This window comes from Eleginops maclovinus, chromosome 13 (genome assembly GCF_036324505.1).
Source record: "Eleginops maclovinus isolate JMC-PN-2008 ecotype Puerto Natales chromosome 13, JC_Emac_rtc_rv5, whole genome shotgun sequence".
NCBI lineage: Eukaryota > Metazoa > Chordata > Actinopteri > Perciformes > Eleginopidae > Eleginops > Eleginops maclovinus.
This window is the reverse complement of record NC_086361.1, coordinates 13,987,761-14,014,918: the sequence shown is the minus strand read 5'-3', so window position 1 is coordinate 14,014,918 and position 27,158 is coordinate 13,987,761. Positions and strand designations below refer to the sequence as shown.

At 41.6% G+C, this 27,158-nt stretch overlaps 2 protein-coding genes across 7 annotated transcripts in view; both read right to left on the bottom strand.

Moving 5' to 3' along the window:
• The window catches only part of znf704 (zinc finger protein 704), a 56,326-nt gene extending 47,535 nt beyond the window's left edge, over window positions 1–8,791 (bottom strand). For 2 of the 3 annotated variants that reach the window (XM_063899315.1, XM_063899317.1), the window contains exons 1-2: window positions 8,210–8,791; window positions 3,336–3,523 (exon numbers count right to left, since the gene is read on the bottom strand). In XM_063899315.1, coding sequence (XP_063755385.1) covers window positions 3,336–3,523; window positions 8,210–8,470 — 449 coding nt within the window. In that variant the 5' untranslated portion in view covers window positions 8,471–8,791. The remainder of the gene's footprint in view (window positions 1–3,335; window positions 3,524–8,209) is intronic. The other variant, XM_063899316.1, reaches the window with a different exon arrangement.
• A 4,412-nt stretch (window positions 8,792–13,203) lies between these two features.
• Window positions 13,204–27,158, bottom strand: part of pag1 (phosphoprotein membrane anchor with glycosphingolipid microdomains 1) — a 46,753-nt gene continuing 32,798 nt past the window's right edge. For 3 of the 4 annotated variants that reach the window (XM_063898700.1, XM_063898702.1, XM_063898701.1), the window contains exons 3-9: window positions 26,820–27,051; window positions 25,762–25,819; window positions 22,898–22,994; window positions 22,290–22,459; window positions 21,278–21,709; window positions 16,441–16,500; window positions 13,204–16,133 (exon numbers count right to left, since the gene is read on the bottom strand). In XM_063898700.1, coding sequence (XP_063754770.1) covers window positions 15,783–16,133; window positions 16,441–16,500; window positions 21,278–21,709; window positions 22,290–22,459; window positions 22,898–22,994; window positions 25,762–25,819; window positions 26,820–27,007 — 1,356 coding nt within the window. In that variant the 5' untranslated portion in view covers window positions 27,008–27,051 and the 3' untranslated portion in view covers window positions 13,204–15,782. The remainder of the gene's footprint in view (window positions 16,134–16,440; window positions 16,501–21,277; window positions 21,710–22,289; window positions 22,460–22,897; window positions 22,995–25,761; window positions 25,820–26,819; window positions 27,052–27,158) is intronic. The other variant, XM_063898703.1, reaches the window with a different exon arrangement.

The window sequence follows — 27,158 nt, the reverse complement described above, 5'->3', positions numbered from 1 at the left end:
AATACAATGGAGGGGGTTACTCGATAAAGTAATGGGAGGCTGTCAGAACCATAAAATGTAGCTTCACAAAATCCGCCCGAGGTTTAACATCTATATGGAACATTGTCATTATTCCTGTATTTTCCCAATTATTGCAGACGAGACACCGGGTACTTCAGTGACTCCCAGTGAGGTAGGGACCTTTTGTATCTGGGTTGCAAGGGACCTGGAGAGCCGTCAAACAGCCAGACGTTTTCTTGGTAAATCACCAGCGGAGAGGGAACTTCTGAGAGTGCAATTAACAACCTCAAGGTCAGACCTCTCTGGAGAGCTGGAAACAAATCATCAGGTTCTTTCTCTTTCTTCCCTCTCTTGGTGTTATCCTCAGCGCTATACACTCATACACATGTTGTCTCCATCTTTACCCTTTTTACCTCCTCTCTTTTCGCCGTTACTCCTTCGACCAGCCCTCCAAGCCTCCTCCCTCTCCCTTTCACCCTCCTTTACGGATAAACGTTACTCTGTGGTTCGGGGGCAACACCATTTCTTCCCCCGTGCCAGAGATGGGATGAAAACCGGGTGCAGGTGTGCAGAGGATGAGAGCTATGGATCTCAATCTGAAGGCCGTAATGGCAGTGAGAAGGTCACTGTAGGGATATTTGAGAAAGGAGCTCGGGTCTTGCTCTTAAAACGTAGCGAGAATGAACTTTTCTAACTTTACAACTTGGGCTGAAATAGTTTTTTTTTTGAGGAAGTCTTGTTTTGCAAGGGGTTTGATTTAGTACTTGACAAAGCTCAAAAGATCATTGGATTTTGAGTACCAGGCTTTGAAGTGCTACACAAAATAATTAGATGTCAAGCCCAGGCTGTTCGCTAGAAATAGGACTTTTTATTTAAAAAAAAAGGCTAGGACTTTAAGAAGAGATGAAGTGGCTGAACTTTTACTAGATATGAATATATTTGAAAGAATGTCACATGTAATAGAGTTATGTTGAGCTCTTAATGTCTAGAGACACCTGAAGACATTTTTTATTCTTACACTGAAACTAAAAAAGGGGCACGCTTACAAACTCTGTATTTTGATCATAAAACAGATAGTGCCATCCAAGAGGTTTTTATTTCAAATGTAATGTTACACAACATATGTACCTAATCTTTCTTACCTGTCAAGAGATGACTCAATGCCTCAGGTAGACCAACAAAGGAGAAGGTGTGCGTCAGCAGAGCAACAGAAAAATGAAACACACTGCTTCTCAGCTCGTATGCCACCCTATTAACAAAAAAGCCTTGGCTGTTTTCTCATAATGCTGTTAGTTCAGGTACAGGATAACAATCCAAAATGGAATTAATTAAACCTTTTTTCCTTTTCCTTGTGTTGGGGGTTTGGTTGGCAATCCTCACACTAATGACACTTAATAAAAGTATAACAACAACAATTAAACTGGCACTCTGCTGTTCGGATTTAAGCAAGGGGGAACAGTTAGGTGTTTCTGGAATTTTGTTTGTGTGCATACATTAATAAGTGGAAATATGTGAAGCGTTTTAAAGGTTGTTTGTCCTATGCTGCATTCAATCGGATTCAGGCAGATGGTAGACACCGGACGCTGTTCTAGTGAGATGGAAAATTATGAGAGACCCAGCAGAGAATACCGTCACCTTTGACAGTAAAATAGAAATGTTTAACTTTGTGCCTCGACAGATTTTACAACCAGGCGTTACGTCGCTCCCTCACACAATGAGAACATTTGGGAGCAGCAACATCCTTATGATATGATCAGCGCTTAAAATCCAACCGAGCTATTACAAGTAGCTACACGCACTGCTCCAAACATTACATTACAAAGAAACATGAAATTAAATCCTTTTATTGAATATATTTTATTCCATTCTTTAAAACAAATATTTTATCACCATAGCAACATGTCGTTAGGCATGTTGCATCTTCTGACGTGATTTGTAAGACTTTCCCCGTGGCTTCCTTGGTGTCAGGTGGTCTCATTAGGAGGATAAATAGGAACATGGTTTATAAAGTGATCGGCCCTGAGCCGAGGCAACGGGCTGAACTCGTGCAAGGGCAGAGAAATGATCAATAAGCCATTCTACAATAACCATATCAATATCAATATCATGGCAATCCCCATGCAAGGATCTAATTAGAATGGGACTGGTGTAAAACTTCTGTCGAATCCATGTGATGGATTCAATTTAAAAAGAGATTCTTTACTCTTACTGGGCACCAAGAGTGGACCAAATCAATGATTCATAAGCAAATAACTATTAGATCTGGAGCAGGGCTCAGGGTGCGGTGATAAAGCTGCTCAAATGGGTGAATTTTACTGTACTTTTCAGCAAGCAGACATCGATTAGACTCCTCCAGCCGCTTCGGGATAAGTAATAGGGAGTGATGTTCGATAACAGCACAGAGCTTTACAAGGTATCAGTGTTCCTCATTTAATAGGGAAACATGTTGTGTCTTTATGAGATGGCTCTTTGCTGCCTTGGACTGCTTCCTATTAATGTTTAATTGCCCCATGTGGACGAGCTTCAGTGGTGTATTATGCTGACCAGTTTATAATAATATTTGTGTGTGCCTTTGTGTCTGTGTGAGTGTGTGTGTGTGTGTTGCTTATCATGTGAGAATATACTGTAGCTCATGCATCACAACATAATAACTGTTTGTTTTGGGCCCTGTCTTACATGAAAGCGATAGCTGTTCTCCCACACACATATCAAGCATAATTCTTTGTGTGTCTTTTTTGGCTACAGGGCTATAGTTTGTCTCACTGTTTTTGTTACAGAGCAGGAAAGACATGCTAGGGGCTAGCAAGGCAATTTGCTATGTTGGTTGATTCTCATGGCCTTGAGTTTACAAATTAAGAAACCACCAGAGGCATGCCATTTAAATAACCATAACCATAATTGCCTCAGCAAGCAAAGGAAACAGCAAATGATTCCTCCAGAAATGTACAATATCTTCAATATTTAGGACAGGGAAACGATTTTAGACCTACTACATTTTGGAATAACCATATATCCATTCCAACATACAGCCATCACTGATGTGCAAATGTACAATGGCATATGATTAAATATGTATAGTATGGAATAAAAGTGGCCTCCTGTCAAGTTACATTGCATTCGGTGGTCTGATAAAAATGGCTTTGAGATCACACAAAAAGATGGGATGTCAGACCACATAAACTCTGTTCTATTTACAAGACACATCTATGTCGTAAACCTTCAGTGAACTTTACATGTGTGATCCCCAGCCAAACTCCCTCAAAGACAGACTCTCCCTGTCAAAGGACTGGCATGCTTGTTAATGCACACACACAAAAGCACACACACACACACACCTGGCATGAGGGACATCGATGCTGGAGGACACGACTTTGCGTTTCTGCTCCAGCAGGGACACTGATCGGGTGTCGGGGTCCCGGCCAATGCGCTTTCCGTCCGCCATCCGCTGCTCATCCACCGCCTCTGGGCTGAGGGAGCCACCTTCACCCTTGTGACTCTCTGGAGCTCCGTTACTGAAGCAGTGCTGGAGAGGGATGCAAAGAGTACAGAGTCAGTACATGGGCAGAGACGTATATTCGGTAGTTATGATGAAATTGATATCATTTTCAACACAGTAGCAGTTTGGGGTTTGTGCTCTAAGTGTTACGAGCCAGACTTGAAAGATTTTATTATTTACATTTCAAATGAAGGAGCACACCGTCCATCATGGTTTAAAACATTCTTTTCTAACCTCTTGGGCTTAAAAAAGCTTTCCAAAACAGATCGGATATAATCGAAAAAGCAGTGGTCAGCCATAAAACAAGGATTTTTTCATAGTTCCTAGACGTCTTGGATATGGAAAGATACTGTTGACAATTCTCCTACAACTGCCTTCTCATAAAAAAAAACAATAAGATACAGAGCTTACAGTACATCTGGTTTGTAAATTACAGATTGATTGAATCTAGCAGTTTTTCTTTTTTTTACAAAAATAAAAATGTAATAAAGTTCAAGGCAATGATGTTAAAATGGGGGAGCAAGAACTTTTTATTTAATAATATAAACACAAACATACTTACACACAAAATATTTCTGCTCGACACACTGAGCAACATTAACTACTCAATGACACACACACACACACACACACACGCGAAATATAAGCGTTTCTCCCATCTGAAACCGCCCACCTGTAGCAATGTAAAAAAAAAAAACAGCCCAAAATCATCTCTTGTTCTTACACAACAGCAGCAAATGGCATGCTTTGGCACATGAATACCTGCATGCACCTACGCACACACCAACACACACATTATTGTAGGTAACTAAAGCCATCACGCTCTTAGAAGCACACTGAGTAAACAGCCAGAGTGACACACACTGATGCCCATGCCACTAGAGCGTTGAGGAGTATGACTTGCAGGCCAGTGTGTGTGTGTGTGTGTGTGGTTTTATGTGTGTGTCCGTGGGTTTGTGTCTGATCTAGATCATTATCTCGTAGCACTGTAACACGATTAGGGTTGAAGGTGGAAAAGGCAGCAGAACCCCTTTCAATCACTCGCACACATATGCACAGGCCAACAATTTGCTTAGATTAATGACGTAAAAAAGCAGGGGAAGAATCACTCATAGAGTCCGGTCCCACGAACACGCAGTGGTGCTATACGCTCCGTGAAAACACAGACTTGAGTAAAACAACAAGATGGATTACAGCAGCTCGGGGAAGATTAGGCGTTGTGTGTATGCCGAGTCTACTTCTCGGATAGAACCAACAGCAATTTCTTCCTTTCACCAGGCTCATGAATGATGGCATTTCACGGATCCAGGAAATTGTGAGGCATGCCAAATCGGTTGTGAAATGTGAGGCGCATGTGTCAGGCTTCTGGTGTGTGTGTGTGTGTATGTGTATGTGTGTGTGTGTGTGTGTGTGTGTGTGTGCGCACAGAGAAAAATACCCCGAGTGTCCTTCATATCTGACCTCTTTATCTCTAATTCATCTTCTTTCTTCCAATCACAACAAAACACACACACTCACAGACACACAATCTCATAACCTACTTCCTTTAGGCAGTTTCGGACAGTTTGTCAAGCGTAAAGAGTATTGAGCCTTTGTGGGTCAAAGGTCATAATGAAGCAAGCTGACACAGATCATAAATTGAATCCCATGTGGCTACTGTGTCTTTGAGTTCGTATGGTTCTTTGTTGCTACGAAGAACTTCTATACGCTATTTTTTTGCACAGTACCAGGATCAGGAATGATTCATCAAGTCGCACTGCATCGACATTAATGAAGATTATATGTTCAAACATTACACGAGTTAGTTTAGGGCTGATCAGCAAATCATCAAGAGTTGCAATTTCAATTTAAACTTATGTAACAACTGTTGGTGCCAAATCGACTCAGCTCAGCCGTAGCTCATATGCTAATGAAAATTGATTCCACGAGTTCCCCAAAGGAAAGTACCAAAAAATGATTATCTAATGTTATGGAGCAATATTAACTATTCTACTTATGTATTATCGTTAGGGCTGCAACAATTGGTCATTAGCGATTAATCTGCCGGTTATTTCACACCTTATCAACGTATTATTTGGCCTATAAAATGTAAACAAATTGTGAAAAATGTCAATCACAGTTTGTCATTGTCCAAGGTGTCTTAAGATACTTGTTTTGCCAGTCCGAAATATAAAACAAATTGAGTTTAATATTGTGAAAAACCATGAAATATGGGATGGTGAAAACTGCATTTTTTTCCAGGAAAAATTACCAAGAAGTAATTGTTTATCCAAACACTGGACTTATTTATTAGTCACTGACTGTGTCCGCTGTGCACACATATTAATAATATTGCAGGACACTGACAACAAGCAGCCGCATTATTCCATCTGTGCTTTAATGTTAAACTAAAAAACATTTGTGATGAATTGAAACTGCAATACCAGACAGAAAAAAAAACCTCTTGGTGTTATAAAGCAAGTTATTCTGCGTGCACTAAATACATGACTATTTTATTATTTCCAATGAGGGGTTATATTACATATGATAGAAGCAATTGAGAAAGGGGGAAAAAATTGTGTGTAAACCTTTGTGTGTGTGTGTTGATAGCACTCTCACACATACATAAACACAAACACCTCCTTTACCCTTAGATTACTCATACAGCAGCACAGGCCACTTGCAGACTTGACCCTGTGGCCGCTGCGCTTCATGCTGATGATGCTCAGCCAACCAATAAGCTCAGCCGACGCCGGTCTGCCCGTCTAGGCTCACCGCTTTAGAACAAAGAGTCACTCAGCTCCTGTCAAAAAGCCTGCTTCATTGACTTCCCACGTTGCCGTACGATTAACGTAAACAACAGCAAGGACAACAAAAGCGTCCAGCAAAACAAAAACAAGTTTCATCTCTTTGTTAGCAGTGAGGCATCTGTGTAGCATTTCTCACACAACACACACTTGCACAAACCAACAAGTCAACAAGTGGCATCTTGTGCCTCCTAGAACGGGGGGGGGCATTCGTTTGCCATACCGGGCAATGTGCCAAGCATCCAGATTCTTTGGAGCATGCCACCCGTTGCCAACCTGGGGGTGCCTGCTTTATTGTCCGTACAGCTGCTGCTCAAACAGGGCTGCATGCCTGCAAAAACAACCCCCACTCCAAAATCTAAAGTAGTCAGCTCTAACTGATTAAACATTCAAATACATATGGGGGGAAGCACATCAATGAACATAAAAAGCAACACAGATGCACATGTGAATACACACCCACCCCTCCTCCTCATTTTATGGCTTGTTTTCGACCTCAGTGGGAATTAAGTGCTGAAGAGACGTGACCATTGTGCTGGCTTCACTCTCTGCCTCAGCTGCACTCCTCCAGCCTGCACCGCGACTTTATTGATGGTATTGTGAAACAGCTTTTGTGAGTGCAGCACAGAATACACAAAAATGTGCAAATGACAAAACAATAGAACCCAAATTTACGATGTAAATCCCATCACTCAAAGCTATGACAGTTCTCCATAAGGACAGAGCTGTTGCATTCCTCTTTGTTTTGGTATTACCATGGAGATTTTAAAGATTCACTACAATCTAATTAAAGAACAACAAGCATTTCACAGTGTTGCTGCTGTAGCTGTAGATGCACAGCCTCCCTATAGCTCACATAAATGAAGTGTGAGCAGTCCAGCATGTGTGGTAACAAACAGCAGCCTGTAAGTTCATCAATACCACATCAAAACACATCACACACATGAATGCAAGGAGGTACAAAACCACACTAATCAAAATAAATCAAAACGCGTCCGTAAACAAGCCATGATTTGGTCAGATGCATTCCTCAGTAGCTGCCTCACTATAAAAAACAAAACAAAGAACACACACACACACACACACACACACACACACACACACACACACACACAGACACACACACACACACACACACACACACACACACACACACACACACACACACACACACACACACATACACCAGAAACTGTGTTTTCATCCAAGAGCTGGATTACCTTACACATTCTTTTCCTGGGAGAGCATGTGACACCAAAGCAGACAAGTTGGAAATGAAGGCAATTAAGTCACTGCTAATTAAGATCCCATCTCAGGAATACAAATGTGGACATTATCAAAACTTTAAATTCTGTCTCTAATTTCAAAGCCAATTCCATCTATTTTAACAGTTGTTTTACCATAACAGCTCTGTTGTACATAAAGCCCTATAGTGCATTGTACAACTGGACGATAAGCTGCATCATCTTTGAATGAAAATGTAAAAATATTATAAATAATCGAGTGCATACGTGCAATTAAATGCATGATCTACCAAATGGTCATATATTAAATCATAAGCCTCTGTGTAAAAGCTTCGGACATCAGCCCAAAACGCTGCAGTCAGAGCGTGTTTGTTTGCCTCGGTTTACCCACCCACTAGCCCACATAAACATTGCGCAGGCCCTATCAAGGCCTTTGTCCCATATCTCTGGTGTCGCCAAATGTCATGACAGTCTGTTATTTGATGCAATATGCAACTGAATTTGCATAATTTATTTTCTGAATCATGCTGTTTTTGTCCAAACCGGTTATCTTTGACATCAGCGAAAGCAGCGGCGGTGACACCGTTATCCGCTCCGTGCAGGAAGCGGTTAATGCTGCAAAAAACCTGCACAACAAAAACAGTCGTGGCGCTTTTTTGCCGGCCGGGGCGCTACTCACACACCTTCAAGCTGGACTTTAGCGGTCCTTTGGCTGCAGTGTTGTTGAAGCCAGCGGCTATCTCTTCCTCGGAGAACTCCTTGAGGCTCCCGTCCTGCAGGAGCACGGTGTAGACGCTGCGCCGGGCTCCTGCGGTCGACACGTCTCTGTTTTCCTGCTTGACAGCCTGGACCACTCCTGTCACCGGGGCACCGTCCCCCGTCGGACTCGGCGCATAAACGCGGCTGCCGAGAATCGACCTCTTCACCAAACGCCTCGTATGCATGTTTAAAAGCGACCCACTGAATACAGAGCCGGCGAACCGGTGAAATTAAATCAATAAACGTCGAATTATAACAGGTAAACAAGGTCGAGAAAAACACAAACCCGCAGCGGGTATACTACGCGCTCCGAAAGCCCTGGTAAAATGTTAGAAAGCGGCCACATACTCGGAGAGCGAAGACTCCCCACAGCGTCTTAAATTTTCCGTACTCAAAAGCACCGAAAACTGGAAGAGAACTTTGAATTAGCACCCGACAAAAGCCGACAACACAGCACGATTCATTCGCCGCTACACAACCGCCACAACCAACCGGCTACCAACCTCCCTCTCTTCGACCTGTTTGTTTTCCCCACTGCTCCCTGCGAGCTCATGGGACGGCGAGAAGATACGGACTCCCCGCTCCACGCAGGACCCGAAATTACGTTAGTACACGATTTAACAAATGTGCGGTTTGTCCGTGAGTTTACGACATAGACATCGATGAAGCGAAGCAAAAACGTCGAATTATGTCACTGCTCCGTGGGTTTATACAATGACTTTCCTCCTTAGGTGCTATAACCGGTCGAAAACACGGCAGTTACGTGACTCCGGATCCAGCTAGTGAGAGCTCCAGTCCGGGCGTTGCTCCAACAGTGCAGAGCCTCTACCGGCGGAATGCTGCCTGTAAACATGTGCGGTCCGGCGGCCAAGGCGGGCTGCAATTGGTCCGTACAGCACACGCCTCCACAGACCCCCACCGCTCCCCCTTATCCGCCAACTGAAGGTAATGTAAGCCGGGAGGATGCTCCATTCAAAACAATGACTCAAGGATGGAGAGGAAACGAGAGGGGAGGTGGTAAGGCAGAAGGAAAGAAAGGGAAAAAAAGGGGGAATTCAGGCTTTCGGAATGGAAATCTTTGACCAGACAGACATGCTTTATGCTGTAACCTAGTTGTGAAACGCATGTAGCCTACTTTCCGAGTGTCATGGGATTTCAGATAATAGTAATGACCTGCAGTGGGATTTTTTGGGGGGGGAAGTTGAAACACAACAGGTTACTTTATTTCTCATGAGGTAGTCATTACTTAACAAGCACGTTTTATTCTACCAAAGGCCCTTGGGTAAACATTTGCCAAAATTATAGCACTATTTTACAGGCAAGAGCCAACCAAATCTTTGCCAGCCCCATCAGATAATTTAGAGAAACAATGCTAAAATTTTGAAAGAAGTAGATTCAATTTCCCGCATTCTGGTGCATTTTACATTCAAAATGATCTCCCTCTTTCATTGTTTTTCCTTGGAGCCGACATGGTCTGCAATTACTGACTACTATTATGTTTTGGTGTAATACACAGAGGACTGACACTGACAACTTTTTTGGCACTTTATTTTCCTTTAATGAGAGCAAAATATGAGGATTTAAAAAATCAAAGAGTGAATTAGAAAAGAATGAGGTAAATTTGAGGTAACATATAGCCCTATTTTAATGTCATGCAACAAAAAATCTCTTGAAAAAAAAGTTATGAGGAAACATAAAATGCGTACCTAGGCTACTCAGAGCCTATTACAATCAAACTTAGCCCTCTTCAGTGCCCTGCAGAACATAAAACTATAACTCAATACAACCTTACAACCTGTTAAAGACTTGCTTTTACTATCTCCATCCTTTCCCCAAAATTGTTGATTTCCCTTTTTTTTGTCCTTTCATTAAATGTTCTATATCTTCTCCTATAATCATATTTCTCCCCTATTATCTGTATCATGCCTACAGCAGGATTTTTACAGTTAGAACAAAAGTAAGAGATCATACAAAGGCTCCAAAAGTGTGACCTCTTTTGTCATTTGCAGACACAAATGACTGGCAAATCTCCCCTAAGTCAAGTTTGTCAAGATGCTCCTGGTGGATGTGGCAAACAGCCACATTGTTCAAGCGTTTTTGAGACATTGAAGAGCGTAGCCACGTCTTAAGCCTTCTCAAGGCACTAAAACTTCTCTCAGCTTCTGCTGAGGAGTATGGCACAACAAGAAGAAGCCTGACCAACACTTCTACTTGAGTGAACAAACCTCGAACCTCTGGCAGCATAGCTCTCAGGGTATCCACCACTTCACTGACCGTGCTGCAGGGATACTGACGTTTGAACATTGCCAGCTGTACCTCCAAAGAATGCTGGTGTAGTTCTGGGTAAGAACTGACCACATCCACATCCTCCACCTTTCCAGTTATTAACACCCTTTCCAGTATGTTGAGTGTTTGGAAGCTGCTCTGGTCAAAGCGCTTTGTCAACTGGACCTCAACTACATCCAACATTTTAAAGAATTCTCCCTGAGACACTCACTGTCTTGCTCTGAAGGGAGCGGTTGAGACATTCAAGTTCTTTTAGAGCTTCAAGGGCCATAATCAGGCTGAGCAAAATTTGCCCCTTCTGAAACCTCTCCAGAAGCCCCCTTGCAGTTATGCAAGTGTCAGAGGAACCAGATGCCATTTCCTCAAGACTGACCAAAATCTTTTCATGTTGATCTACAACTGCCTGGATAGCTACCACCCTCATGAGCCATCGTGTGGGGCAGAGGGGCCTCAGAGTTCTGAAACTCCCTTCTTCCGACTGGGCAACCTCCTTAAATATTGTCTTATATTGCCCAGATAGATGGTACAGGTTGCCAAGTTTGTGGACTAAATCCAGCGCATCAGACACAATAGTGCTTGTGCTACAGGCTGTCTGAGTCACCAGATTAATGCAATGAGGACCACAATGAACGTAGAGAGCAAGAGGCTGTGTTTCCTTTATGACTGCCTGAACGCCTTTAGCTCCACCTGCCATATTGGCAGCCCCATCATAGCTCTGCCCGCGAAGGCAGGATAAGGGCAGGTTCAATCGAAGGAGGACATCAGTTGCCATCCGAGCCAACTCTTTCCCTGTTGTTGAGGAGACTTGATAGAGGCCTACAAAGTCCTCATGAGGTAGCAAATCACTATCTACATAGCGTAGGCATATGGCCTCTTGTTCATTCCCAGACAAATCGTGTACTCCATCAATTATGATGGAGTACATGAGTGTGGACACCTCATGTATTTCCTTTGATATTTTTCGCACAACGGAGTTGCCCATAATATTTAGCATCTCATTCTGCACTTCTGGACTTGTGTAATGGTTACAGGGCTTACTGAGCCAACGCTTTAGCTGCGCTGAAGGATCTTTGTGACTGACTAGCTAGTATGCTAATTATATTGCTAATATTGCTAGCTAGTATGCTAATTATATTGCTAATATTGCTAGCTAATATGCTAATTATATTGCTAATATAGACAGAGAATGTCTCATAATGGTGCTAACATTCTTATTAGAAAAGCTGGCTGTGTTTGACCATGGAAGAATGCAATTTAGCTGTCTGGCCACTCAAGGGAAAACTCAGACTTACTTTCCTCTTCTTCGAAAAAAAAATCCGTATGTCCATCTCGTGATCCGATTCTCAACAGTGAATGTTTTGAATATGCGCATCACGCAGCGTGCCGCGCGCGATGCTGCTGCTGTGTGTTAAAAAAACAAACGCGGAGTGGATTTCTGTTGATATGGGTAATCCCCTACTGATAAAGTGGAACGGATTTGTTTGTGAAGCAATAGAAAGAACGCTGGACTAGTAGAGCAGTCATGCACTCATATTTTTGATGGCAAATGTGGGGGGTTCCAAACGACTTTTTTTCAAGGGTGGGGGGGACGTGTTGTGGCCAATACTATTGTGGCGACGCGCATGTATACATGTATTCAATGCTACTGCGTAATGCTAAATAAGACTAGGGCTGTCACGATTTTCTCTCCACGGTTGTCGTGGCCAAAATAATTCCCGATAACGATATCATCGCGATATCTATAGAAAATCTTAACAAAATAATAATAATAATAATAATAATAATGATATCAGTCAAATTCATTAGTTTATTGTGCATGTTGTGTCTAGCGTACAAAAATAACAACAAAAGTTGCTTGGCACTTTTTGCAGGCTGGGGTCTCTATCTCTAACACCCCGTTTACGAAATCCAAAAAACTCCCACACTGGCGAGGCAACTCTTTTTGGGGGGTGCGTGAGTGTCTGGCGCTCCTCTGTAATCTCCTCCGACATGGTTTTGTGCAAAAGTAGAGGCCACACACAGCACAGCATACACTGTGGTAGTAGCTGCTAGCTTGCTAGTTACTGCGTCTTCTTTTTTCTGTTTTATGACGGGGTGTCGCAACCAGTGTTAAGGAGCGTTATCGCCACCTACTGGTTGGAGTTTGAACCATATAGTTGCTGGCGTTAGATTATGTATGATATTATCATGTGTATTATTTACATATCGTCAATATTTCATTTTTTAAACATCACGGTTACGGTAAATACCGGTATACTGGTATACGCCCCTAAATAAGACAGCAGTCATATTGGTCTTTGAGCTGAGCTTTTAAGCTACACCCTGGACACAGTAAGGAATAGTGCGATTTCACAATGTCACCTATTTTTTTGCTATCTGAAAACGAAATGTATATGTTATGGAAATGTTGCTTTAGATTTGAAAGTTCGGTGTTACTAAGTGATGAATCAAGTTTAGTAGATTATTTAAATGCGATCATTTCCCAGTGTGGCAGAGAGAATATACCAACCATGTTACATCAGTTACAAATGGCCTCATTAATGTCAACTGTAATGTTTTTTAAAACAATCAAATGCAGTTTACAATCTCTCTACATGACAGCGCCCCCATTGAACAAAGGACACAATGAGACTTTTTATTATATATATATATTTTAATAGAACAATTCATGTCGTAAAATATGTACATGCAGAGAATGGAAAACGGACAGAAGGGAGTGACAGATATGAACATAATTCCAAAACAGACTGTGCCATGTGATCAAAGGCAGGTGTAACTATACAGTTGTCTGCTGGTTGTAGGGAACAAATGATCTCATTAAGGGAGTAGTAGAGAGGGAGGGAGAGGCATCAGGGGAGCGTCTCCGAACCTCCACCACACTCCAATTCCCTGTAGGGAGTGTCTGTGTTTGTATGACCAAGATAGACAGCTAGAGAAAATGAGTGATTTTAGTTAATTGTCTATTAAGCCTGAGTGCGTATGTGTGTGTGTTGCCATGGTATGATTTGGCTCTAAAACCCCCCTTTGACAGATCATTTCCTTTGAGGTCATTCATAGCATTTTGTGAATTCCATTATATCTCACACTCAGACACAGCAAAATCATTTGGTATGAAGATCATCCTCCTTTTTGGGAGTGTTAATGGCATGATAATTATCTATGTTTTATGGGCTTCATTCACTCATTTTCATGTGGATTGCATTTTAAATCACTTTAACTGTATCATTGCCGGGGGATGTTAAAGCATTTCCAATTTCTTATCTAATTTATGAATCCAATATCAGTCTGGGTGGGCTTGCGGTCTGTCCAAACCACAAACACGCTTTTACATGTATAGTAAAACATGAGCTAAGGCTGGAGATGCTGTAATGTTTTAATATTTCCATGTGGGTGGAAACAGACGACACCAGTTATTTTCTGCAAAGACAGGAGAAACTGTAGGAGTAAAATAGATATTTACAACAACAAACACAATTGGCCTTGTTAAATTTGAAAACAAACACCAAACAACAGTTATGACACATTAATTCATTTTTTTAAATAAAGTACCACACTCACTGTTTCTCATAAATGCATGTACCAAAACATTGTACCATATTTCTCATATTCAATTGGTTACTACTTCTCAATACTCAGAAGCTATTTGGCAACTTTGAGTTACTATAAGATAAAAAAAGAAGCCTTTGTTTTCCTCAAAACAAGGCAGACATCGACCAGTGCTCTTAACAGACTTATTTCAAAATAATACCACTCTGGACATTGTACAAATAAGTAAAAGCTCACATAAAACAGCGAATAACAGTTGGTTAAAATAGTGCTCTAAATATATACAAGCCTCGGTTGGCATGTCGTCAGTACAAGCTACAAACAGAAAGATATGGGTTTTTTTTTACCATAGTGCTACTTAGTTAAAAAGCTTTAGATATTCAAATTGTGCAGAGAAGTAGCGAGATTGTGATGATGCTATTGATAAATGCAGTACCATGATATTAAACCTTGTGCTTAAAATCAACAGGAATGCCAACTGAAGGCTGTATACAGTACCATGAGCAGGCTCAAAAGATTACCAAAAAAATACAGTTGATCAATATATTTGCATCAATAATGCACGTTTTTGTTTCATTTCAAAACTCTTTTGAATTAGTTTTAAACCCTGTGCAAAATGACAAAAAAAGAAATGTACTCATCCTTCAAAACAAAGTAGTCAGGGTCAAATGTACCTTTACAACTGTTGTGACTTTACAACCTCCTTTCATTTAGTATCTCATAAGAAATTCTAGAAACTTCCAGAAAACCCTTTTTACTTTTCGCTCAGACATACTCTGAAACATTTCACAATTACACAACAATATTCATCTTCAAATAAATATGAAACTCACAAAAAAAGGTTGACATTGGCTGTGATGTGCTTTCAAAATGTACTGTGAAACCTCATGTGAGATCACTTTCCTTTCCTCATCAAAAGGTCTTCATTTCTATTGAGTGCCTTAATCTATAGACTTGTTTAACTAACCATGTGGTCACAAATACTTCTGACTTTTGCTTTGAATGCCTAAAAGATGAATTTTAAGCAGAAAAGGCAAAGTGGAGGTGAGCCTGACAAAGAATAGAAACACATCTGACACCTCAATATAACATGACACTGAATCACCTAGAAGAAAGCTGCTAGCAGCTATAGAGGAGAAACCATGTAGCCTTCATATGTACAGTAAGTGCATGACTTTTCATGATTATATGGCACTGAATTATTGGATTTCTTTTGTTATATCACAGGCACTGATAGTGTCCTCTGCCTTGAATTAACTGCATGTGTGATGTGATTTGATATTTATTTGATGTTTCTCCACAATCAAATGTGCTTAAATGTGCCCATGATATGTCACAAAGACAAAAGATGAATTAAATGATCCAAAGTGCACTCATTCACATGATTAAACAACCAATGACTGAGGCACTACAGTTAACTTCCTAGGAGGCCTACCAGTACCAATGACCATCACCCTGGTTGATAAATTAAAAGTTCAGTTGCGATAGTCCGTACCCGAGCTGTAAAGAGGACGCTGATGTATTGTTGATGGATGCTGTGGTGCGCCATTTCCCCCAGGGCATGCACCAGGAGCATGCTTCGTAGCAGGGTTCAAAGCACTGCAGTGACGTCTGTGAGAGCGAGGAAGTTTCTCCCAGACCGTCACAGATGATGAGGGGGAAAACTCAGAGGCGGGACGTTTCCCGGCTTAGCCCCAGCTCTCCGACACTCTCGTAGTCAGGCTCTGGCTTGGCAGCGTCTGAACCCTCCGCCCTGTAGTCATCATCCAAGCTACTATTCTTTGGGATGCGGATGGTTTCGTAGCCAGGATCTGTTCTGTCCATGCCGGGGTCTTCATCCTGCTCGGGCTCATCGGGCTGGGCGTAGATATCTCGGACCGTGGCATAGAGGTCACTGGAGGAAGAGGAGGGGACGAGGCCTTTGAGTTCTGCGATGCTGCTGTAGTCGTGCTCCTTGTCTTCCTCGCTCACAGCTTCGTGATGGTTTGGTTTGTCGACTGTGGAGTACACTGCTGCCTGAAAGACAAGGAATATACACATGTGAGCTGCAATACTTTGTATAAAATTGTCATACCTAATTTACTGAGATAACTGGAATGTGAACACAAAAAGAAACGGATGCTTTTATACCAAAACCATCCCCGCTAGGTTTTCCCCTCGTAGCGTATTGTCTGATGTTGCATGACTCTTTTACCAGTTTTAACTTTTTTTTGTTCTTTCATCTTCTGGGTGCTTGGAGCATTGGCATTCACAGCGTAAAGTGCTGCTGTCTCGGGAGAGGAGACGGCAGGTTTGAGAATAAGGGAGTTTAACACACACTTACCTCATTGTCTGACAGGTTGTGGTTGCTGAACCCCGGCGTAGGAGATGGAGGGGAGTGTAACTGGAGGAGAAAAGAACAAAAAGACAGATTTAGATACTGTTCAAAGCGCTCAAAGACTGAGTGCAAAATCAGATGTTTACAACTAAAAAGTGGGTGCTTTCTTCTCCTAAAGGTTGCTGTTGGGGACATTTGAGGGGTTGTCCCACATTTTTTTTAGGAGTTTGGTGGCATCTTCATGTTGTTAAAATGTCTACTGTTAAAGTTATGTAGTTTTTATTTATAATGAAAAGCTTCAAGCTTTAATACGAGTTGTAGAAATAGAGTTCTTTAAAAGAAGGTGCAATTGCTATGTGGTTGGACTTCTTATTGATCTGCATTACTAAACATGCTGGCAAACTAGTTTTTTAAAACAAACAAACAAACAAACACAAAATCTCTTAGAATGAGCTTAAGAAAGCGAATGCTAACAGATCAATAAAGTGAACTTCTAAACAAACCCTAGCAGAAACAAGCTCTGCATTTGCTGTTTCTGCTTGATTCATATGAAGCTAATGTTGAATATAAACACCCATTCATTAAGAAAATGATTGAGTATAAGTCAATATTCAGTGACTGAGAGTGTGATGTTTCTGTGCACAGCCTTCGTCTGCTTCGCCTTATGATCGATGAGGGAGCCATTAATCAACAAAACACATCTGACAACCGCTGCAAACACCTTGGGAGTCTAACGAGAACCTCAATATTGCGGCTACCGCTGACTAAATAGCTCATATACCGAGAATGTTCAAAACATCTCAGAGTGGAAAACATTGATCTTGGTGTTCTTCTGCTTCTTTTCAAGGAATACATTCAGATTAATGAAGGCCTTAGCTGTATGTATCAAGGTTCATACTAATGCATTTTATAAAAAGGTAAAACTGTTCACTTGTTGAGGCACAATGTAATAGTTGTCAAAGGCACATCTCCACAAAAGCATTGCTAAGTGAAAAACAGTGCACAGAGATCCTCCATCAAAGCGTAAAAGTAACATCATGCAGATACATGTTTCTCTATCATTTTCTCTAAAAACCTAAATCAATAAGATTACTTTATGCATGATTGGAGAAATGATTACTTTTATAGATTAAAGACTCGCCAGCTGATGCCTTTTTCATATTTTCAATTAGCCGGCCAATTAGGCAGAGAGCCCTGAAGGAGTCTGTGTGTGAAACATGGACGCAGGTGACTTGACCCAACCACTGGGGCTCTGATAGCGTCTAACAGTATTTGTTCATCAAATTTACAGCGCACTGGCTTTTCATTGCAAATAGCTGACAAATGTGTGAAAAAACTTCATTTCAAACATATTAAACTAATATAAAGACCTATAACAGTGTGTGGTTGTGTGTTACATTGAGACACTGCATATGACACACTGGGCATAGGCGCCGATTTATGTTTCTGCCGGTGGGTGCTCTAAAAAGTTTAAAGCCCGACCCTCGACAATCTCCGTGTGTGCGGTTAAATCTCCGTGGGTGCTCGGCAATCTCCGTGGGTGCTCGGGCCCCGAAGCACCCACGGTATCGGCGCCTATGACACTGGGACTGTGTGAGACAGGATTATGACAATGTGTCTATGTGTGCATCGGAGACACAATGACATACAAGTATGACAGTAAGCCAATTACAGCGGCCTCTGAAGATGGACGACTCAGGTCTCAATATATATATTGCGCTGACACACGCACGAACAAATCCTTGTGAATAAATCAACTCAGATTATCTGCATTTCCCCTTCTTGCTCATTCAGGTTCATAAACAGGTCCAAGCAAACTGTAGATATAAACCATATTACCTCATATATGATCTTTATCTCATATATGAAATACTCCTCTATCCAACAATAGTGATTCCCTTTAGTGAACAGCAGCCTGACAGTGCTGACTATTGCAGTTTAACTGGGCCGTGCCCCAGCGTAAATCCCAGCAACTCACTGGCTGGGTCAAATTCATTTCCTGCACCTCACATGAGAAAAGCCCACCGGCGACACACAGGAAAATTAGTGCAAACAAGTGTTACTGCAGTTCAATATCTGTACAACTGCACAGGGTCAGAGAGACTGTGAATGAAATGTCACACATTGTGAGGGGGAGTGTGTGTTTTTGTTCAAGTAGAAACCAGGTGTGTATGGAAAGGTGTGTGTATGAGAAAGACTACTTCTGTGTTTATACAGAGCTGCTACCTGAGGGCATTCCACTCAGGCATAACACATGCAGGCACCCAAGCATTTATACAGATGTGTGTGTGTGTGTGTGGGGGGGGGGGGGGCTATTGTGTGTGTGTGTGTGTGTGTGTGTGTGTGTGTGTGTGTGTGTGTGTGTGTGTGTGTGTGTGTGTGACAGAGATGGAGAGAGTTTCTTAAGCCCATATCATCCATCATGAAGCGAGACTAACTGTCATAGTGATAATGTCCAGCTGGCGCCCACTAGGCTCACACACACACACACACACACACACACACACACACACACACACACACACACACACACACACACACACACACACACACACACACACACACACAATTGACAAGACAAATCACCGATAGCTGCTGGTCATACATGAGCATAAACCACGGGGAGCCGGGAACATTCAGGGTTAACCTTAAATCAGCCCCAGGGAGTCTAGGTGTAGCAGAATTATGTAAACACACACATGTCGTGTGTGTGTGTGTATATGTGTGTGTGTGTGTGTGTGTGTGTGTGTGTGTGTGTGTGTGTGTGTGTGTCTGGCTTGCTTTGGGGATGTATGGCAATTGTATGGCAGCTAAGTAGATCTCACTTTCATGATAGATTCGGGGGTCAGAACGGACGGGTCTCACCTGCTGTCCAATTAAGAAGTAATGATTAAAAAATTGGCAAAAGCAGAGACAAAGGAGAGAGAACAGAGATACTGAATATAAAAAATGAGAAGAGAAATAAAGTGAAGGGGAGGAGAGAAAGGATAAAAAAAATCAGAGAGAATAGTTTATGTTAAGAAAGTCTAAAGTAGTGATTATTGAAGTTGGGTCCGGGCCCTCCACCAGGGGGCTCTTTAAGAGGTTTCGATGTTTGTTTATGTAAACTATTATGGTTTACTTTTACCCGAGGCCTCATACTTCAGCAAATAATATTGAGTATTTAAATCCTTCATAGTTCTTCAATAGAATATACAAGAATATAAATAATTAGGCTTTGTTAAATTATTCCAAGAGACATAAATGAGGGGGGCCTCGACTCCCAGGTCTATTGTAAGTGCTCCTTGGCTGAATAATTTTTAGAACCTCTGATCAAAACCACTTTATTTGAAGGTAAAAACAAAAGTGACGTGGACACCTGTGTTGCTGGTTAAAATACCTTATTGCACAAGTACGGCACGCACAATAGGTCAAAGATGAACCAGGAAGCGAGTCAGTTTACTGTGGTGCTAATAATTCTATGAGGCTGCATTAAATGCTAACCACAGCATGCTAACATTCCTACAATGACATTAGTAACATGCTAATGTAAATTACAGTGTGACATGGATGTGTGTGTGTGTGTGTGTGTGTGTGTGTGTGTGTGTGTGTGTGTGTGTGTGTGTGTGTGTGTGTGTGTGTGTGTGTGTGTGTGTGTGTGTGTGTGTGTACTGCCTTCCTATACAAAATGATTACCCTTTAAACTAGGAGAAGTGAAAGTAATGTAGAGCGAGCAGGAAACAGACCCTAAAAAAGGAAGAGCGAGTAGAGAGTATCTACTACGTGCTGCTTTTTGGCAGATTGACTTATCAGCTTCGAACAGTCTGATGCAATTCTTCCTGAGCTGCGAGAGACTGTGTTAGTGTGTTTGTTTCTTTGTCTGTGTGCTTCTCTGATGGATCTCCGCATGTGGAAGGCAGCATGCTGAGAGCAGCAGCAGCTCTGCTCTGTTTGGTGCATGACACTCAACCATTTTTCCTCTCTTCTTTGACCTCCCAACTCCCCACTCGCGTTTCTTCTATTCTTTCCTCCCTTTACATCTCCATCTCCCCCTCCCTCCAATACTGTTACTTCTTCATCATCTCTCTTCCCTGCTATCATCTACAGATGGCTTCATTCGAATGCCGCGGTGGGAATCTTTTTTTATTTCTCTGTATCTCGCTGCCTCTCACTCTTGACGCTCTTTCTCTCTCACCCTTTATGCCTCCAGGACCTCTCAGCCCTTTCTGAGTCTATCTCCCATCATCTTTATGTCACTATCTCTATTTCATCTATTACCCTCTCCTGCTTTTCCCACTCCAGTTTCCATTTTCATTCTTCTCTTCTCCCATCACTGCTACACCATTTCCTCTTCATCTCCCAAATCTACCCTCAGTCTGTCACTCGCCTGAAGCAGCTCTGAGAAGGCAGTTTAGCAGATGATAATTGCCGTCGTGATACATCTCATCATTTTCTTTATTGCTCATGGTCTTTTTCTCAAGCCAATTACTTTGATCTTTTACACAGGGTTTCCAAGGAAATGACCCACCGCCGGTTTAAATGGGGTTTCATTGTGTTACTAGGGTGGGGATAACTTGGGATGTCCGATAATGAGAGAAGGGACACCTAGGTACATTCAGAGCTGAGACACTGAGGGATGTACAGTGTCTACATTCAAAACTCAGTACATAAAGGGTGCCTGTTATTTTGCAGAAAGAAACTCATGTTATGTCTGATAATAATTCATTCAAATTTAAGATCTTTTTGTCATTTAAAAAGGTTTTTCCTGTTGCATTTTTAATCAGTGTTATTGTTCTTCTTTGCTTATTTAAATGAGGATTTCTCTGTTCAATTAAATTAGCATTTAACCTGCACATTTTCTCACCTCTCCATTGTGCAGCCCAGAGTCGGTCAGCCCATTCATCACCACCGGCTGGTTGTCATTTTCATCCAGAACCTTCGCTGGTACCGGCGGGGGTAAGTCCTCCTCTGGTTCCTCTACAGTCTTGCGGGGGGGAAGGCTGGCGTTATCAGAGCGCCGTTTGGCCTCCATGTCTGCGCTGTGACGGCTCTTCTTATTCAGGTCCACCGAGGCGTACTCCACCCCAGCGCACAGGGGTCCCCGCTCAGGTGTGCAGGGGCTGAGGTGACCGTTGAGAATTGCGGGGGGGTGATTGGGAGGTTCGTCTGAGCTCAGCTGGATGGTACCATTGGGGAGGCCCAGCTGTGGGGGGGGCTCTTTGAGTTCTTTCACCGTCTCGTACAGGGAGTCTTCGACGCTGACGTCACGTGACGACACCGCCATCTCCTTCACCACCTGGATGTCACAAACAAATAGAGCAACGATTGTTAATGTAAGACATACTTTTATTGATCCCAGTTTGGGAGATTCTTTCTTAATTATTATTTATTAATCTTTTTAGTCAACTAATCATTGAGTCAAACGGCCCAGAAATAATTGCCATTTAATTGTTCTGTTTTATAATAATGAAGTCAGTCTGTCAAATATGGAGAGTCCTTTCTGTTCTGTAAATTTGTTAAAATTCACTAATTATAATTATGTTTTGGACTGACTGAAAAAAACCTCTGATAAGATTTTTCATTATTCTCAAACATCTGATAGACCAAACAGTTTATCGATTAATCTAGAAAATAATTGGCAGTTAGATCAATAATTGTGTTTCAGTCCTAGATACATAAATTGATTTCGATCCAAATAATTTCATCAACCTTGTGAGAACATTTTTTAATAAAATTGTCTCTGTATTTTGCCCCCGAGCTCAATCAATCAAACGATCAATCATCAGCCAATCAAAGCTTTGATCTCCTGAAAATAGCCACACTCAAGATCAGTGACAGCACGATTCAGCTCTAGTGAGGTGACTTTAAACATTGACCTCATAGGTGCTGTCTCCTGAGGCTGGGGGTCCCTCCCCAATAAGGCCGTTATTGGGAGGAATGCTGGGAAGCTCACGGTCCTGAGGACACTTAGAGGACCTGAGCTCTGATTGGCTGGAGAGCATCTCTTCTGACGGCTGGGGACTGGTGTCCTGTGTGTCTGTTAGGACTGGTGGGTCAGAGAAAAAAGAGAGAGACAGAGTGAATAAAAAGCCTCTTGTTTGGTGACTTTCAATGTGTTTTCTGTTACAGATATTTAGTAAACACACAGGAGAAAATGGCTAAGGAAATGACATAGAAATAGTCATACATACAACAACTGAGGTTAAAAATGAACCAAAGCTGAGAGTCATCAAAGAGGTTAGATAAAACCAGCTGCTAAGCAACAGTAAATATAAGGCAGCTTAATGAATAAATATGATTTATATATTTCTATTTAAGTATAAATGTCTTAATTGACAAAGCTTTGGTAAAAGTGTATGTCATTATGATCATGCCAATAAAGCTATTTCATGTATTGGATATCTTTATCATAGAGTGAAAAAAGTTCTATACATAAACAATGGAGACATGGCATGCTAACCGAAAGCTAACTGTCTGGACTTACTCGTACCGCTGGTTAAAGGACCATTGTGAGAGCTGCTGATAGCCAAGTCCATTGCAGGACTGTCTGCTGATTGGCTGATCGTGTCTTTCTCTGACACCTGCACAAAATGAAGAAGATGTTTGGCAGAATTTAGAGGGGGGGTTTCAACTCTGTGCTGACAAATCCGACAAAATAACGAGACAGTTTTTTTCAATTTCACGTCACACCAAAAAACGTTATGCTGAGAAAAAGTCCAGTCATAGAAGTTATTTCAATTACAGGGTTAGACCAGGAGTAATGTTCAAAAAGTTCATTTTCTAAAAGGGATCGAAAATCAATATGCACTTTTCAGTTCTTCAGGGAGGATGACTGTCACACCTTTGTGCAACACAAAGGCCACTGTGAGCAGACGGTAATGTGAAAATTACTTTTTCAGTATCTTCACAATCTTGGGGAACTTTCATCCTTGTAGCTCTGATTACAATTTTTTCTTGCTTCCTTTTTTGATTATCTCTGCTTTCTTAAGCGCCCCCTCACATGACTTGTTACTTTAAGCACATTATTAGAATGGTACACATGCTTCATTAAAAGTGGAGTATTTCTACTCGCCTACAAAGGACATCTAGAGAAAGCTAACCATTTTTGCACATAGAATACTGATGTATGCCTTACGAATATGTATTCCTATGTCATTTGATAATTGTAATTGGACTTATTCAAAACAACAGTCTCTAAACCTTCTATAGACATATCTAGCTTCCTGTTTTTATTGTCACTTTTGTTCAATAATAGGAGACATTGAAACCAGAGTCAGAATGACAGGACAGTATGGTGGAGGAGGGTAAACTGACAGGCATTAGCATGAGTAAAAACCCAAAGCAAAAAGGAAGATACTTTGAGGAAATTGAGAGAAATTTGTTTCTGAATATTCCCTTCCCTCCCTCTATGCAGTTGGCAGGGATTCAGTTTTGCTCAAGGACACTTCAGCAGAGCAGTTTACATTGAGCTGTAAACCATGTCCTCCAGTTGAAGGCAGTTTCTCTATGTGTGTGATCACAAGGCAAAATCAGCAAACTGAGCTGCAAATAAGCTACACCAATCAACACTGCATGTGCTGAGCACTTGCCACTTTGAGGGATGATTTATCAGCATGCACTTTAAAAATAAACTGCCACAGGGAAAGGTATTGCTTCATCACTCAACAGGTAGAGCTGAGGAAAAACTGTGAAAATAAATTAACAGCAGCAAGTCACGATTCCCTTTGTTAAGGTCTGTTTTCCTCCTGTGTGAGCAGGATGCTGTGTACTAGAAGCTCTATAACCCCACCTAGTGGTCGATTACTCTCATAACCACTGGGGTCCATGATGTAATCTTTTAACTATTTTATGACCTAATAGTTTTTTTCATGACAAAGGTTTGGAAATAGTTAAAAGATGATGTCATAGTCTCAGGCTCTTTTAGGTATTATTTTCTCATTGTATTCCACATCTAAATCCTAATCAGGGTTATTATGACTGATCATTTAAGGTGTCTCAAGCTACATTTTTGGAGAACCTAATGACAGTCTATATACAACAATGAGTTGTGCTAAAGACATATTCAAATGTCATAAGAATGCAATGGTATTGTGAGGGCACAGCAATCCAGTAATTTGTCAATTTTTTCTCTAAAATGTTGTGTGTATGGAATATTTCTGTAATTATCTTGAGATGAGGAGAAAAGGGTTTTTTCGCGGTGTTCGGATGCAGCCGCTGGGACAGCAGGACTGGTTGTCTCTGAGCAAGAAAAAATCCCTTCCGCTCATTTGCAAAGACAAAGACCCCCATTTAAGCTATGAGGCTATGACAAGGTCCGTCATTTGAATGGGCCCCTCCTGAAGCAATCTGACCAGCCAGCAATTGCGTTTTAGAGAGAAGATATCCATCAAACGCAAAGCCCCAGAGGGAGTGACAGGATAAGCGAGTAAGTGGATGTCACTTAGTCTGTGAATGCTGGACCTTTGTCACACTTAAATGTTACTGAAGCATGAGTATTATGGGAGTTGGTAATAACTATCTGTGACATGATGTTCAAGAGGACATTCTCAATCTCATTATGAGTAGTGTGATCATAGAAAGGGCAAAGGTCAACTGTATACAGAATATTCAGTTTGCTAAATTGTTTTATTGGATTTAAATTCAATATTTATTTTTATTTACCTAAGAAAAATACATCCATACTTCAATAGTATAACTAAAATATTTCAATGACACAATATAAAGGTAGCTTTAAAAACATGAATGGTTACAAATAACAATGATTGTTATGCATACAGTATGTGAGAGAATGTGTAAAGGTGTATGTGTGTGAATACGAGTGTTAATGTTCACACACATGTAATTATCAATCTGCCTTACACACTGTGGCAGTCTGGCTCTAAACACACAGCTGTTCCCCCCCGCGTCTCACGCCACATATAACAACACCATCGCAGAAAAATTGATAAAATCATATAATAGCGATCTTGAAGAGCATTAAAAAAATAATAATAATAATCTACCTTCGAAGATACATTAACCTTGCCTTTAAAATTTTTGTTAAAGGAATAGTTTGACATTTTGGGATATTTCATAGTCGTTGGTGGTTTCCCAGGACTAAACAGGTGAGTTTTCGAGATGTAAATTGGCTGATTTTGTTACATTTTACATAGCCAGGCTAGCTGTTTTCCTGTGTCTCCAGTATTAGTGCTAAGCTAAGCTAACCGTCTGTTGGCTCAGGCTATAGCTGCTAATATAGTTTGTCAAGAAAGCAAATAGGCGTATTCATTAAAAGGTCAAAATATATTTCTTTAACATCTGCAGTTCATGCATGCACTACTTTTGCAAGACTGAACCTGTCCAACTCACTCCATTCATGAGGTTCTCGTGGTCTCCTGCTGAATGTCCGTTGACCGCCTTCTTCTGCCTAGAAACAGAAAATAAGGAAAAGATGAGAGTATTTCAAATGGAGGGACAGTATTTGAGTGATGGCAGAACACAGAGGACACCAGGCAGCCCTGATAGTGTTATTTGTAATGTTGGCCTCATGGTTTGCATGAATCTAAAGGAACATTTAAATGAAGCTATTACATTTCCTCGGATCAGTTGCAGGTCTGGGTGTTGTTCACTGTTCTGACTCATGGCTTGACTTGTGAACAAAATGTAAATTGTCCTTGGTAACATTTCTTATTTTCTTTCCTTGGACCCTCAATGAAATACTCTTATCCCCTTCCATAGCACTACACATGACATTATCGTCTTCACACCCTTGTATATATATTACCATCTCAGGGACTATATATCTATCAGACCTTGTACTGGTGATCTTGGAAAATTCCTTGGATTTAAAAACATTTTTTTTACATAAAACACTTTTAAAACATCAGAGCACTTTTTAAATACTTTTTTAAATTTAACTTTACTATGCTTATGTTATGCGCACACACACACACACACACACACACACACACACACACACACACACACACACACACACACACACACACACACACACACACACACACACACACACACACACACACACACACACACACACACACACACACACACACACAGGTTAATCCTTCTTTGCAATAAACCAGATTCTGATTCTAAATGTGAGCCTTTACTGAGTCATTATTGGTGCATTAAAGCCATATTCCCCTCTGAGGACTTTCAGGAATGTAACTCAGCAACACTGCTCCTAATTGTTGCTGCAGCACCTATAATTACTGTAGCCAGGAAAACCCTCTAGGGTATTTGTGCTATTTTCAACATGACAATGCACAGCCTCAATTTTCCACCAAGAGAGGATTCTGCCTATAGTTGACTGCATGTGAAACCAGTTGGCCATTCGTAATGTTTTCTAACACCACAACAATCATATAGAGGAATGCTGTTCATGTGTATGTGTGAGACTTGCTCACCCCTGGCAGCTAGCACACAGCAGCAGCATCACAGAGACCAGCAGCAGGGTGGCGAGGGTGCTGAGGGTGACGACCAGGACCAGCTGCCCGCTGCCCAGCCACGACGCCACCCCAGTAGCAGCTGCGGCCCCCGACCCAACGACCCCCGCCTCCGGCCCCCACCACACTCCACTCAGCACCGGAGCCATGACGCATCACACTGTGGGGGGAGAGGACATCGGACAGGTACCGGCTGGGGAAACAGAAAAAGACAAACATGTTGCAGATTGAACACCCAAAAACGTTTTACTAGCTCACCGGAACATTTTATTTAAGAGAAACTGTGACAGCTTTGAGCAG